At 42.2% G+C, this 16,444-nt stretch overlaps 1 protein-coding gene across 5 annotated transcripts in view; it reads left to right on the plus strand.

Moving 5' to 3' along the window:
* The window catches only part of TRIM67 (tripartite motif containing 67), a 33,512-nt gene that overhangs the window by 10,865 nt on the left and 6,203 nt on the right, over window positions 1–16,444 (plus strand). For 2 of the 5 annotated variants that reach the window (XR_004306716.1, XM_015857937.2), the window contains exons 4-8: window positions 435–545; window positions 2,578–2,737; window positions 9,425–9,582; window positions 11,497–11,635; window positions 12,784–13,087. Coding sequence is in view for 4 of the 5 variants with exons in the window: in XM_015857937.2 (XP_015713423.1) it covers window positions 435–545; window positions 2,578–2,737; window positions 9,425–9,582; window positions 11,497–11,635; window positions 12,784–13,087 (872 nt within the window). In the remaining variant the exon portion in view is untranslated. The remainder of the gene's footprint in view (window positions 1–434; window positions 546–2,577; window positions 2,738–9,424; window positions 9,583–11,496; window positions 11,636–12,783; window positions 13,088–16,444) is intronic. The other 3 variants (XM_015857939.2, XM_015857938.2, XM_015857940.2) reach the window with 3 other exon arrangements.

The raw sequence follows: 16,444 nt of genomic DNA on the forward strand, positions 1-16,444 counted from the left end.
AACAGGATTGATGATGAGTTGGGAAGAGAATGGTAGAGTATAACCCACAGTTATCCTCCGTAATATTTGCCTTTTAAGACAAAGATTTTTTGAAAGCTCAGATTTTAGTGAAAGCGCGATTGTGAATGTGAGTATTGCAAATGCAGAGATATGTTCTGTGCTCCTTCTGCCCCAAGCAAACCTGAGCTTTGAGCAATTAATCTGCTCTGAAAATTGAGATTCCCCGTGCACAACATTTTGCCAAACTAATTATCGGTATTTACAATACAGAGCAAGCGAGCGTAGCTGATGGAGTTGTGGCAATGGCCATATGGCAGCTAAATTAAGCACTGCTTTTACACGCTCTTCCATTTGTTGGCTCTTCTGAAATAATTTTATACATTTCACTGTAAGCTGAGGCAATTATCAGAACTGAGCTGATGCCTGTTTTCCAGGTTGTTTGGGACCAGATAAACCACTGTACGCTGAAGCTACGTCAGTCAACAGGGCTTATGGAGTACTGCCTAGAAGTTATCAAAGAAAATGATCCCTCTGGGTTTTTACAGGTATTTTCCTTTCTGGTAAACTGGGGTAGAAAAGATCAAAGATTGAAAAAAAAATTACGTTTAAATATAAAAGTATATTGCTTTGCTAATTAGTGTCTTCCCCTTCCAAAACAGATTCCTTCTGGCAATGTCTATAATGCCTAACCAAAAACTGTGCCAGTAACAATTTGAATATTGCTAAACTTTATGGTTTATTCCACCCTATCTGCAATGAACAACTTACTGGAAGCTTGTGTTGAGGTCCAAAAAGTTTTTCAATGTGTAGATGGCCAATTGGAGTCTGCCTCTGTAAATATATTGAGAGAGATTTTATGGTTAGATCTCATGTAAGCGTACATCAAGGAAGATTGGCAGGTATCTCTTTCTTGTCTGACTCCCTCTGGCTCATTTGCAGGAGCTGTGCAGTCCAGGTCTCAGGGAGGAAGCAGGATGAGTCTTTCATAGTTATAATCACTGAGATGAGGGAGAAGATGGGGCAAGTCATGAAAGGGTCAATAGATGAGAAAAAATATACATTTTATTATCCAATTACTTGGCCTAAGTAATCACATTTTATTAACTATTTTCCTTAATTATTATATTGCTATATTAGTTTTATTGCCTTATTAATTGCCTAAGAAGAAATGGCTCCAAACAAAATGACCTGTATGTGGCTGTAAGCCAAACAGTGCATGCCACACATATGAATGCATGAATGCAAGGCCTCTCACAGTATCCCTAGAAAACAGGATGAGAATTAGCCAACGTAAGCCCATTAGCACTCCAGATTGATTGTTACTGTCACGTCTGGTCTCAAACAAGAGTTAGGAATGTGTGTTGTATATTAATCCCAGAGACTGCACAGCAATTTAGCAAGCTGTCAGTTGGATGCTACTGGACAAGTGTAACCTTTAGGTCTAACAAACGTGCTTAGGTACTTCAGATGCTTTGTTTACCACTCAGCTTACTCTTCCTATAACATTTGTGTCTTCATTCTTGACACTCACCTTTCATATAAAAATGTGGTTTTTTTGGTTTTTTTTTTTTTTTTTCCTTTTTTCTGGTTTATCTGACAATGATGTCAAAGTAACCAGCAAGCACTGAAGCACCGCATTACTCAGAGCAACTGCTCCTGCAGCCAGGGTATAGAAACACAGCCAAGAGAGCCAGCAGCCCTGTAAGTGACTCCAGGGTCACAGGATGGCTGGGACCTGTTGGTACAGGAGCCCAGACAGAGGGGTCTTCCAGTGGCAGTAGTGAGTAAGGATGTCTGAACTTGTTATAGGAACCAATAAAGGAAAACTCACCCTGATCTATCCAGAGAAATGTTGCTCTCTTTGATTGACATGAATGCCACTTGGAAGGATTCCAGGTACCCAAATGGCACAACTGAGCTCAAGGACAGTTGAGTTCATTGATTTCTGTGGAGACAAGATCTTGCTTACAGAGGACACTGTGATCATCTTAGTCTGTCTTGTGTCCTAAATGTCTATAAGCTGACCAAGAACAAAGATTTAAACACAAAACTGTGTTTTGATGTAATAATAGTGAGTCTATTGTGTTCTTAGGAAATCTGACAACTTATCTCCCTTGCTGCGGGAAATAAACACCTTCTTTCCCATTTGATTTTTTTATTTTTATTTTTTATTCCTTTCAATTGAATCATCTCTGCTATACAGAGGGACCCTCTGACTTGTCAGCCTCTCTTTAAGCGACTGCTGTTAGAAGGGCAAAACCATAGAGTGCAGATCAAAGAACAGAGTTCTGAAGTGCACGAGGCATTCAGAGATCTGATATGCAACAATAGTAATGGCCTTTACAAATGCAGTTTTATTTTTGTCCTCTAATATGAGAATGTTTTTGGAAAGGAGGAGACCAAAGGATATAACACAAATGGAATTCCCTTCAGAATTACAGGATCCTGTCTTAACTCTCATGCTGTTGTATTCCTGTTTTTCTCATGCTGCATCTCACAGCTCTTCCATCACTTCTCATGTCTTCTGACGTGTTGCTCCATCTGCAATTTCATCATAAGCCTGATGGTCTCTTTCAGATTTCAGATGCTTTAATCAAACGTGTCCAGGTATCTCAGGAACAGTGGGTCAAAGGAGCCTTGGAGCCAAAAGTGTCTGCTGAGTTTGACCTGACGCTGGATAGTGAACCCTTACTGCAAGCCATTCATCAGTTGGATTTTATTCAGATGAAATGTAGGGGTGAGCTTTTGTGATTTTTTTAAATTTTTTTTTTCCTGTTTTTCATGCCAGTGTTGACATTGCACTGGGAAGAAGGAAAGTGCAGGGGAAGGAAAGAGAAACGACTTGAGATTACTGGGTATCTCTAAGAAGTTTTCAAGCAAATTCAGGTTATTGGGTGCTCTCTAGAGTGGTGCACTCACCTCGCGTGCAGTGACCTCAGCAAAGTCAAACAGTGATGCCAGGGGCAGTTGAATGTTTGAGAAGATGAATTCTTCATAGTAGGACTGTCTGTTAGCTTTAATGATTAAGAAGAAGTTAAATGCATGAAACTTTGTGCCATTTTATAGCGTTCATAGGCTGAACACAGCTAATTGAAATACTGGTCATTCCCATCTTGTCAGGAACAGTTAATGTTGTAAATAAATATTCCCCTCAGCACACATGTGCTGGAATAGGAAAATAATCCCTACAGGGAAATAAGCCCTATAAACCCATGTATGAAAACTGTGTCATGATTAAAATAAAACTGGGAGACAGAGAGTTTCAGAAGGAATGTAATCCAATAGCTGTACTGTTCCTTGATTCCAGGTGTCAGAATCATCCTGAGGGATGCAGAAAAAGGAAAAGGAGGTTAAGGAAATTATTTAAAAGCAGAAGCTGATAAACAGCAGATGCCAACGGCAAAAAAAAACCAACAACCCAAAACATTAACAATCATATGCTTGTAATGTACTTGGTTTATAAAGAGCAGATTAGAGAGATACATAGGCTATCTAGGTGTTAAGCCCATTGTGATCCCTGGGAATCGTGCCGTGATCTTCACTCTCTGGTGATTCAAGCCTTAGTTACACAGCAGATGACAGAGTAAAGGCTTTCAGAAGTTAATGAATGAGTTAAGAGCATTCATGTTGTGATGTTGGATGTTGTGTTTTGTACATCAGCTTTCGTTGTTGTTTTTTTTTCTTCTAAATAAGTGTAAGGATATATGTTCAGTTTATCTGGTCCCTCTGGGCCTAATTCTGGACCCATGATACTCAAGATGGAGTAATTGGGGTGGATCACTTAGCAAGTGAATGTGTGGAGAAACAATGGGTAAACAGTTAAAGGCCACCGTCAGCTCACTAGGAGTGGCTTGTGCCTTCACAGAAACAGCCTGTGCTAAAGAAGTTTGTCAAAAACTGTCTGGGAGCTGCTTCTCTGAAATGGCAGCAGCCAGCAAAGCAGACAAGAGAGGAGTATTACTGATAAAACTTCTCCAAATACTCTCTGCATTTATCTGTTTAAATCAGTTTATATCTAATGCTGGCCATATTTATTATTAAATATATTTAATACTAATTTTCCACCACTCTCCCTCCCAAATAAATAAAGAATTTAGCTAAACTATCCACTTAAGTTGGTAATTAACCAAAGGTCACTTGAGGTGAGAGCAGCTTAGGCATTTGGCTTTTGGATGTTCATCTGTCAGTAAGCTGGAGGACTTAGAGCCTTTAACTGAGCCAGATTCACTGAAGCTCTATGAGAGATACAGCAGTCTGTTGACATCCCCGTCTGATGTACAATCACAGTTAAGCTCTGCCACTGAGCTAGACATAGCCTGAAATGCAGAGGGCAGGACTGGACTGCTTCTGCTTAAACCTGGTTGAGGTTGAGTATTGCTCCCCAGTGGCACTTAAAGACTTGGCCCTCAGGAAGGGCTTTTCCTGGGGCTATATTGGCATTGACTAGGGAGTATGCTTCATGTCCTACTAGCATTGTCACCAGCTGGTGCACATGAAGGCCAGGCCTGGCTTCAGATACTGCAAACAGCAGTGGAAATGCCATTTATAGAGTCGTAGAAACAGAATTCTTTGAGTTGGAAAAGACATTTAAAAGTCATCTAGTCTAAATCCCCTGCAATGAACAGGGATGCATGCAGCAAGGTCAAGTTGCTCAGAGCCCCTTTCAGCCTGACCTTGAATGTCTCCAAGGACAGGGCTCCCACTACCTCTCTGGGCAACCTGTTCCAGTGCCTCATCACCCTTATCATAAAAAACTTCTTCCTGATGTACAATCTAAACCTCTTCTCTTTTAGTTCAAAACCATTTCACCTGGTCCAGTCACATCAGGCGCTGCTAAAGAGTCTGTCCCCTTCTTCTTTAAACCTTCCCTTTAGATACTGAAGATCTGCTATGATATCTTCCCAGAACCTTCTCTTCTCGAGGCTGAACAGCTCCACCTTTCTCAGCCTGCTCTGGTAGGAGAGGTTTTCCATCCCTTGGTTCATTTTTGTGGCCCTCCTCTGAAGGCACTCCAGCAGGTTCACATCTCTCCTGTACTGAGGACTCCACATCTAGATGCAGTACTCCAGATGAGGTCTCACCAGCGCAGAGTAGAGTGGCAGGATCTCCCTCACCCACACTCCTTTTGATGCAGCCCAGGATGTGTTTGGCTTTCTGGGCTGTGAGGGCACATTGCTGGCTCATGTCCAGTTTGCCATCCACCAGTACCTTCACATCCTTTCTGTCAGGGCTGTGTTCTATTCTTCCATTCCCCAGCTTGTATTGGTAGTGGTTATTGCCATGACCCAGGTGATAGACCTTACACTTGGATTTGTTGAACCACTAGGCCTGTCTAGGTCCTCTGGATGGTATCCTGTCCCTCAGGAACACCACAAAGCTTGGTGTCATCTCTCACATCTTGGTGTCATCTTGCACATCTTGGTGTCGTTTATGCTGAGCACCACTACTGCAGAGACATTAGGGATTGTGTTATTTCCTTTTGCACCCCCATGTGCCTGAGCAGCACAAGTGACTGACTAGTGCAGAGCAAACATCCATAGGTACCAAGGATAATTTAGTATATACAGATGCATTTATATTTTCCAGCTTATGGCTAGAAATCTATTTATATTACTCAGTCTGACCTGTTGGCATTTTTGTTTCTGAAATTTACATCCATGGGCATCCTTCTGGACATATTTACTTCTATGGACATCGACTGATGTTGTGTTATCTTCTTATGCATTAGTGGTCTTGCATCTCAAAATACAGGCAACACAAAATGAGTGCTTGGATGCATAAGGAGAATCACTTTGCTGTGAGAAGAGCTGGTGTTCTCAGGGTGCCGCAGCAAAATCAAAGGGGCTTCTGAGCCTTCAGCTTCACACATAAAAAATCTGTGTCACTTCACCTCTGTTCTTCCTTCTCTATTCTTACCTACTCCAATCTTAGCACACCTGCAAGTCATCACTCCTTGCCAAATGCTTGGTGGGGATTGGAGAGTGTTACTAACTCACTGTACAGATTGATCTGGCAACAGTAGATGCACTGCAGACATCAGAGAACATCTGTAAAGGGATTCTGGGGAGAGCCAACTAGAACAGGGTCAGTGCATCTTTCCCAGCTGCAGGATGTTTCATGACAAATGCTTTGTGACCCAAGGTCCGTAATACTGTTATTGACGCTTAGTGGATGACTGAATTTCTAGATTTTTTTTCAAGCTCTGGCCTCATTCAACCTCAGTGCGCTTGCATGGGTCATTTAGAATGAAAGCTTGCTTGTAAGTAAACATTGATTCACTATGTTGAACAAAGAAGAATGAAAATGAGAACAAATCACATTAGATTTGCTCTGATGACTTGTTCATGTACCTTACTGGTGGACTCTGTAAGCCCACATCTAAAGCCAATCTCAGCAAATAAAGATCAGGGAGTATTTTGTTTTTTCTTTTTACAAAAACCAAAAGCAATTCAGTACCAAATTAGATGTGCAGGGGCCAGAAATGTGATAGATGCAGAAGTGATGCTCAAGCAATCAGATTGGCAAAAGCATCTCACTGACTGCTTTGGTAAGAGTCCCACAGTCCCCGGCTGGCTGACCTGCTGAGACATGTGTATGGCTCTACTATTTGCTGGTATGCTGATCTTTCTGAAATCTTCTTCCTCCATCTGAGTGTTTTTTCTCCCTCTTGCTTTTTTTCTGAGTATCTTGGCACATAAATCCTCTTTCTTCAATGAGTGGATCACTGTGTATGACGCATTTTCTCAGTTCAAGTGATAAAGAAAGGCAAATAATATGTGTTCCTCATTTGCTTTGTTCAAACAGCTGGAATTGCCATGCAGTCTTTATTTGTTCTAAAATGGAGACTAGGTACAACATAGGAAAGAATGTCACTACCCTTTGCTTTTCTGCACCCCCTCTGAGCAGTCGCTTGTATACTCCTTGTCAGGAATGGCTCCTTCCCTCTTCCACATTACAGTCCCTGAGGATTCCCCAGAGATATCTTCAGCAAAGCCTCTCTGCTTCTCCAGACACTAGTTGCACAGCCTTGATGATAAAACAGTAATGCTTCATACTAGGTTTTATCTCTGGCTCTGCCCGTTCTGCATCACAAACAGGTCTTTGCCTCTGGTCTTTCCTTCTCCCTTGATGACACTGTTCATAGTGCTCTTGCTACAACAGTGACTCAGGTTGTTCCCCGGTAAAGATGCTTCATGCTTCTAGGGGTCCCATTCTCCCACTGCATTCACGTCTTTAAAAATCAATCTGGGAAGGTAGTGGGCATCACTGCACAACTTGCTTTGTCAAGATGACAAATAACAAAATCTTAGAACAGCCCTATTTCATTCTGAAGTGAGATCAACTTCACAGTGCATTGAGGAATGTGTTTTTGAAACTCTTGGGCTGACACAAGGCACACTTTTTAGCTAAGCATGACCTGTATGGAGCCCTTTTAAAATAGCAGGATGTTATTCAAGCTCATTAATAGGTCTTGCTGTGCCAAAGCAGTGTCATTTCTCTTTTTATGTTTTTAATCTTTTCCTTCAAAAACTCTCCAGGGGAGTTTTAAGTTGAGCAATAAATGGGACGGTGCTGTTATTTAACATCTGAAACTTCTTCTTTTCTGGTAGTTAACCTACATTTGTCTTGTCTTAGTGCCACCCTATGGCTTTTCACTCTGAAGTGTATACCAGCGTCCCAATTATTCAACTCCTTCCATACCTGCTATGACTTTCACAAGAGTTTACCCTCTTTCCTCTCAGCAGAAGTCTGAGGTCAGGGTAAATCTCTGCCCATCTGTGCCCAGCTGCACCAGGAGGCAGACAGGAGGGCAAGCATGACAAGCCTAATCCAGCAAAGCTGGACACCTGCTCTGTGGGATTTTCTTACCCTTGGACCTCTGAGTGGCTGAACAGCTCAGGAATTTTGGTGGTTTTGGACTTCATAAGCTTCAAGAATGAGTTTTTCATCTAGATCTGCCAGAAGGAGACTTGGAAATTGGAGGTACCCAGTCAGTGCCTCCTGAGAGTGTTAGCCAGCTACCTAACTCATTTAAAATTGCCTTTACCTCTGATTTCATTGCCCTCCATGTTTTGGATCCCACAGTGCCACATTTGTGTTACTTCATAGCGCCTTCCAGAGAAAAATCTGAACTTTTCATGTGTAAAAAACAAGCAGATGTTTATTTATTGTACCCTCTGAAGCATTCTTGAACACCAAGGAAAAGCAACAAGATGGGGGTCTTTTTTTGTGGCTATTTTTTTCCTTCTCTTTTTGCAGAAAGTCCTTCAAGAGCTGGTTTATAGAGCTCCTTTGTAACAGACTGTGCTTGATCTGCTGGGTTACTAACCACTCGGGTTCTCTGCAGTGATGGCTAATGCCAGAGGGTAGCTTCTGTATTATTTATCACTAGTGGGAAGTTGGCTTTTTACCCCACTTTACAATGTGGGGGTAAAGCGTTAGACTCCTGACACAATAAGGGGCATTTCCCCTATATTTCCACAGTGTTTGTTGCATGAAGCGTGAACAGTCCTTTTTTTTTTCTTATATACTCAGAGGTTAAATGGGACAAAAAGAACAGCTCAAGGGCTTAGCTCTCGTGCAGGCAGAGGAGGAAAACAAACTAGAGGCTCCAAGTGGAGTATATAAAAGAAGAGTAAATTGACATAGATAAGAGCTCAGTCAATGAATGCTCAGAGCACTCAGCTTCCTTGGAGACGCCATGCAGATCCGAAGAAATGATCCTAGCACTGAAATTCAGCCTTGGGCAGAAGAACAGGCAGGGCTTGTACATCATGTGTATCCCACTTATCCTGTATGATTTCAGTTTTGCACAAGACACGTGCCAAATCTCACCAAGAGATGGAAATTTCTCATTGTAATTTACTGCAAAGGGTGAACAGTGAGGGTTTAGATGTGCGTGGTAGTGGAGTTGTGGTGGGGGCCTCATTCCTCACAGAGACACGGCTGAATGTTACGTTCTGTTTGCTTTTATTTTTAAATGCTTCTCAACAGTCTCTTGGTGCTTTTCCTATGCCAGACTGTAAAAGAACACGTCTGTAGGTGATGTTGTAGCTGTAATTTCTGAAAGGATAGAGCTACAAGCAGTCTCCTGTGATAGACATTCCTTTTGTCAGCTGAACTTAGAGAATTAAATAAACACTGCAACTGGAACTATTTCCAAATATGTTTTAATTTACATATTATTTCAACCAAATGGTTTGTCTAGCCAAGTCATGACATTTTGTTGCTTATTTTTTACTGGGTTTTGTTTCAAGGGCTCTCTTAAAGGGTTGGACTAGATCAAAGGTCCCTTCCAACTCAAACCATCCTATGATAGCCCGCTAACATTGACTCCCCTTGAAGTGAAAGAAGTGAGTGGTTGTGGTCCTCCTCCCAGCACAGCCCGAGGAGCTAGGACAGAGCTACACTAATCTGTACTCAGTTCCTGTTTCAGTGCCACCCGTCCCACTACTGCAGCTGGAGAAGTGTTGCACCAGAAACAACAGTGTGACGCTGGCCTGGAGGATGCCACCTTTGAGCCACAACCCAGTGGAGGGTTATATCCTGGAACTGGATGATGGAGATGGTGGCCAATTCCGAGTGAGAATTTCATTCAGCATTTATTTGTATTTCTTTGTATATAACTTTCCTCAGGAAATAGATATATTTGTGTCTGGGGGAGGGGAGGGGCCAGAGAAAATGCAATTTATCAAAGCATCCCTGCTTCCATTAAATAGATGCAGGAAGCCTTGGTTGTGGTTTCTGCTCATTAGGAGTCCCAGCCTGGGTAGGAAGCTTGGCTGAAACTTTTTCTGGGGTACTGGCAAAGAGCCCTTATGGATGTGAAAGATGGAATTTCAAGTCACTGCCATATCTACTGCATGTCCCTCCTGGAGAACACCCCCTACAGAAAATTACATACCAGCTTGTAAGAGCTGAAAGTGGTTCATGTCACATATTAAAGATTTTCTTTGAAGTCCTTCTTTTTGCCTGTCCATAGCGGCCCCATCCGACAGATGAGACTCTTGGTCTGGAAATGCAACTCAGTTTTTCCTATTTTTCTGAGTTAAATTGGTATTCAGTGTAAAAAAACAACAAAACAGGTTTGCTAAATATTTTCTCTGGAAGGGATACAAGGCTGGGGGAGGTGTTCCTCAGATATGCTGCAGAGGCATTAGTAAGTATGGAAGGATATCCCAAGTGCCATTCTCCCTGAACTCCAGTGTGATTCCACAACTGCTTGCTTATGCCTGAGGGTGCTGAATACTTCCTGTCTCCCATCCTCTCCCTCTGTGTTCCAAAAAAACAAACCACAGAAATAATTCAAGCAGCTTTCTGCCAGCCACATCCTCTTGGAAGCAGTGGTCTGCAGTGCTGTGGCTTCCTGCTGCTGTTCATGCTTCTGTTACTTCAAGACCATGCTAAGCCAATGCCATCCCTAGAAGCGAGTGCCTTGAAATCATTACTGCAGAGCAGAGCACATCTGCTCTCTTCACAAATGGGAAATTGGGCCAAAACATGGGATGAGATTTGTCCAGGAGCTGTAAACTGACTTCCCACTGGAACCCTGAGGGTTACTAAAGCAGAAAGTGGCCTGCTGCTGGCCTGCCTGACCTCCCTCAGTTGCCTCCCTGTGCCAGACTGCTACATCCACAGCCAGCAGAGACACTTCATTTGGATGCTCCTCATTAGAAAAAAAAAAACAGCAGTGTTGGTACAGTGTTTTGAAAAGTACACAGTGTTTCTGGAATGTCTCAATTTCTTGGTCCAAGAACCATTTGGCATGTGTTTGAAGAGGCTGGGCTCTTCCACTGGAGATGTGAAAAGGTTCCTTTGTTCAGGAGCTGCTGACACAGTCAGTAGGTAAAAGTGGCATAATGAATGAGTTGTTAGAGGTGATGTGTGGCACATTCCAGTGGACTGGATAAAACATTTCAAGTATTATTCACATCTAAATAAATACTTGTGAATAAACAAGATTTCAGGGGCTTCATATCCAAGGTGTGAATGAATCTTGGTCCATTTGTATGTGGGGTTTTATAAGGTTTTCGAACTGCCAGTGCTGCCTGTTTAATATTTTGTGTTGAAAGGATACAATACAGTCTCAATCCTTATAGCTCAAGGGTTGTGTTTTCCAAGCAGAAAACTTTACCACAGAAAAATAAACTACAGGCTTCTCAGAAATGCCATTTCAGTGTAAGTTTTCTGACCATTTTCTTGAAGGTTTGTGTATCCGAGTGCAACAAGACTGGCTACTTTCAGTTCATCTGTCTCCGTATGTTTCCTTTACTGCTGTACCTTCTTAGCTTTACCTTCACCTTAATGTCTCCAGTGCCGACCTTTCCTCTTGTCTCCACTTCTGTAGCTGTTCATGTTATAACAGCACGCACTCTGCATTCTCTGAAGCCATTATAAGCTATTTACCTGTGATTTATGTTTACAAGTCCTAATGTGATCAAATGTGATCATGAAGCACAGAGGAACAGTTGTTTTTGTGTATGTGTGTGTTTTTAGGAAGTATACGTTGGCAAGGAGACTCTCTGCACTATCGATGGCCTTCATTTCAACAGCACCTATAATGCAAGAGTCAAAGCTTTTAACTCATCAGGAGTTGGTCCATACAGCAAGACAGTTATTCTACAGACATCAGATGGTGAGTTTGATGGTGAATCCAACCTGCACGCAAATGACTGATGTTGTCAAGGGTCAGTGCCAATATCACACACAGCTGTGGGTGTATTCTGATGGCTGCTGTGGTGCATTTGGGCTGCACTGAGCCTGCCATTTCTCGGGAAAAAACCTAGACCTAAATCCACTAATGATAATAGTCAGGTAGCCCATTTCTTTAGGCCTTTGGGGATTTTCCATTGTTGGTAATACTTCAGGTTTCAAATAAGTGCAATTTTACTTTTGGGGGTCTAATTAAGTTTTTAATTTGTTTTAGCATACGGAGTCCATTAGGCACTGAGTATTTGTATGCTGCTCTGTCTCCATGTCTCCATAAAATTTGGAATTTATTTTTTTCCTCACTTACTGCTTCAATTTCACAGCAAGGTTTGATAAGACAGAGATGGGAATTTATGCTTGTTCCTCTGTAATTATAGTTGACATCCATGCGGGCATTACACAAGTTCATCTTCAGTAATGATACCGTAATGAATTGGGAAGTACGTGCTGTCCTCACATGCACTTTTATGCTGTGTTGCCAAAATAGGCCAGTATAAAATTTTTATACTTTAAGAGCTTTTTCTAGTTGGATTTCCCCCCCCCTCCCCTTTGATAAAGTGATGAAATCTGTCCTAACCACCATGGACACATTGGTCCTCCATTTCCACTAGAGGCAATCCCGAACCAATTCACAGCTGCGAATGGCTTCTACATTATAAAGAAGCCTTTGTTTCCTCAATGACTTTCTTTGTTACCGTGTGAGAACAGAAAGTCACTGCCCTTAGAAACCTACACTCCGATATGCAGGCACAGATGGCATAAGACATGTGAGTAATTTACACTTCATAGCACCTTCAAGGCAAATGGACTGAAAAGCAACTTTCAGGTATTACTGGGCTATGCAGATTGCATGAAGCATTCTTTCTCGCTCACCAAAAGGCAATCTGAGCAGCTCACAGTGCAAAGCAATCTTGTATAACTGCCTTTTTTAACAAGGAAGAACATCCTTGCTATTCGAGAGTGCGATGGGGTCTTAGGAAATCCCAGTCTCATCTTCCTAGTGAAAGTAAAGTCGCTGATGGGTGGTTGCAGCCCATTCTGCTGTAATCCTGCCTCTCCTTTTCCCTCACACAGTGGCATGGTTCACTTTCGACCCCTCCTCGGCTCACAGGGACATCGTGCTGTCGAACGACAACCAGACTGCCACCTGCAGCAGTTACGATGATCGCGTTGTCCTTGGCACAGCCGCCTTCTCCAAGGGTGTGCATTACTGGGAGCTGCACGTGGACCGGTACGACAACCATCCCGATCCAGCCTTTGGCATTGCCAGGATTAATGTTGTCAAGGACATCATGCTAGGCAAGGACGACAAGGCGTGGGCCATGTACGTTGACAACAACCGCAGCTGGTTCATGCACTGCAATTCTCACACCAACCGGTAAGCACTGACTGCACGTTTCTCTCCTTGCTGATTGCTTTTGTCACTTGTCATCTGAGGAAGGGATCTCAGCAAGTCATAGTCCATCTCCTTGCCAAATAGAGTTATTTTATTCCTAACAGAAGTCTGCATCACCTGTTCTTAAAAATCATTGGTGACAGCAATGGCATCTTCTCCCCTAGCAATCTGTATCTGTGTATGTTATCCTCTCCTAGCAGGTTTTTTTCCTGTAGGAATGTACTGCTCACTCTCTGTGCTCAGAAGGAGGCTCAGGCCCTAGTTGAAAGTCAGCTGTGTGTTACAGGGACTGAGACCCTTGAGAAGATCTCAGCTAAAAACCGAGATTCAGGATCCTAAATTCCATGTGTATTTCAGGTAGCACTGTATTTGTATACCTACTTTGCTGTGATGGGAGATGGATGTACAAAGCAAGTGACTGAGGATATACAGCAGGTCTTTGGCAGGCTGGGAATCTGTTTTGGTTTAGTTTTCCACTGACTGTCCCTGCAGGTTTTCCATACTCCTGAGCTCAGATGTTGTTTCTGTTATATCACATAATTAAAAGGGAGGTTTGCAGTGTTTTTTATTATCTATTATTTTTCTATTATCTTCTTAGAGAGAAAAGTTTGTACCAGTATTCATGGTATCCTAAAGCTGCTTGTAATGTCTCCTGTTGAATAATCACTCATACTCTAAAACATGCTTGTATTTTAAGTGAGTGTAATTTTTGTTTGAGGTTTAGTTTTGTTTTGTTACAGACAGGTGGAAGAACTTTGTAGTTGGACCCAAAGTTATCTGAAGTAAAGGTGAATATTTTCATTGGCCCCAATGGCCTTAGATCCCATCCTAAGTAGATACAGAAACCATGTCCTGAGTAAATGTAGAGTAAAATAGCATCACGGTAATGAATACATCCAAAGGTTCTCTGTTCCTTTAATATCTTGATTTGATTTGATTTGATTTGATTTAGGGTGGAAGTAATGTTAAGCTGTGTTAATTTTAATGCTCTGCGAAACAGCTTATGCTTTCTGGAAAAAAGCTGGCAAACACTCTGTGTGCTGCTGTCCCAGAAACCTATTTTATGGATTTGGTCACAGACGTTCGCCTTCCCACAAGCAACACAAGAGCCAACAAGCAAAATCTTTCCTTCTGAGAAACACTAACTGTGGAAATACTTTGAATTTCCAATCATCCTGCTTCAACAGGAAAATGGAACGCTTTATGTTGACAACAGCTTCCCTGTTTTTACCAGGGAAAGCGCAAAGATTCTGCAGGCACATCCAAGGAATGGGCAGACCAATGGAATATCCTTTCAAGTGAAACACACTGACAAAGGGCATGCAGTCTCATGGAATCACACGCGCTTCAATGAAATTAGGTCTAAGCATTATATTTTTAACTGTGACAGTCAAGTAGGTCAGTTTTTAACTCGTTAGCTGTGGTAGTCTTGTGAAAACAGTTGTTGCTGCCTCGTCATTTTCCCACTGGAGACAAGGCCATGAGAGCACACTGTTGCCACCCGAAGAAAATTTCCTGCCAGCTTTTAGCCTCTCAGACGCTCCTGTATTGGAGGCTGTATCTTAATAATCATTTCATCCATTCAAACCTACTCAAAATTAAATTAGAGTGATAAATAAATTACTAGCTTCAGCTGGGGAGCTTCAAAGACCCAGTCATGGGACCTGCCAGGTTTAGGGCACTTTTCTGTTCTTTTCACTCACCACATGCACCGTGGGACCTGCCTACATCCTTAAAAACTGACAGTCTGGGCTTGTCTTCAGCAGCGCTAGAAAGAAAGACATGAACAGATGAATGCTATCAAACCCAGAGAGACCTTTGAAAATAGGTTGAGCAAACACCAGTTCAGAAGGCAGCTCAGGGACATAGCTCTCTGTGAGGCACCTTGTTTTTCCTGGAAGTAATCAGCTCACATCAGAGCCGTGTGCCCATTGCTCAGAGGCTCTCATGGCAGTATTTGCTCCTCATAATGTTCCCAAAGGCAGGAGTATCTCATGCTGTATGCAATGAGCTAGCCACTGCATTGTTACGTGAAGAAAGTGATTGAAATCACACTGGATTGTTTTATGTTTTATGCCGAAAGACGTGGAAAGTCAAAATCTAGAGCTAATCTTTAAGCTCCCTGCTTGAAGAGAGTCTCATTACTAACTGTGGAGATCTCAACATCAAGTTCTCATCACTGAGCCTTGTGCACAGAGATGAATGTTTGTTGGGCTGTGTGAAAAGATGTGTGAGAATTGGGATTTACTTGGAGTAATGAAAGAATGGTACATGTCTTCACAAATGGATCATCATTGAAGAAGCATTGTAGCAAGTGGCTGTGTTTTCCCCTTACACAGCCTGCAGGCTGTCAGGAGCCCATAGCATGACGACCATTAAAAAGGCACTGCAGTAAGGACTTAGCTCTTGGATGTGCTGACACAGGCTGGGCTGTGTACCTCGCCAGCAGCAGCTCCTGTCCAGCATGGTGTTCTCTGTGAGCTGCAGAGAAGTCAGTCAATGTCACTGTGTAGCACACGGCTAATTAGCTCGCTAGAAGCAAATTAGTTTATTATATTGGAAAGGGCATCGTCCTCTCAAAAAGGCAAAGCTGTTTCCCCAAGAGAATCGATGCCATTTAGAAAGATGTCATAAAATCTATTTTAAAACAATGCATGATATAAAACATGGTGCACTACGATCACAGCTATTCCCTACCAAAGGAAAAAGAAATACCATAACCCATTTGTAGATAGTTCTGAGTTGTGGTGCTGCCACTTCCCACAGAACCATTATGAATGTTACGATTGAATGCTTTTAATACAAACAGCCTAATACTAAGATCCTGAGGATGGGTAAGTGTCCTAACTTGTGTTGGAAAATAATATGTTTACAGTTGTGGAGAGGAGCTTAAAGACAAATGGGTTAATGCTTATAGTACCAGAAATAAATTTAAGGCAGCTGAGAACCACATCGTTATAAACCTTACATATCTGAGAATGTAGGTGGCGATTCTCAGCTGTTTTGTTATTGTTTGAAGAGCTTTAAATAGAGACGACAGCACAGTATTGCCATCGCTATCACGGATAGCAAGTGCCACGTTTAGTCCAAAGGAAACCTGTTTGTGACACCTAGTGGACACGTTGAACATTTCTTCCCCTTCACGATGTTTCTAGTTGTATTTTTTTTTTTCCTTTATGATATATGCCAACCCTTATGATAAATCTTGTGTTGAAACTGCATTTACCTTGTGAATTTCATGTGCCCAAGGGTAGCCTGTGGTACGAAAGACAATCACTTCCTTTCCTGATGCAAATGACTTGAAATCTGATTTAGCCTGAGCAAATTATGTCAGGCTGT

The sequence above is a fragment of the Coturnix japonica genome, chromosome 3, assembly GCF_001577835.2.
Source record: "Coturnix japonica isolate 7356 chromosome 3, Coturnix japonica 2.1, whole genome shotgun sequence".
Taxonomy (NCBI): Eukaryota; Metazoa; Chordata; class Aves; order Galliformes; family Phasianidae; genus Coturnix; species Coturnix japonica.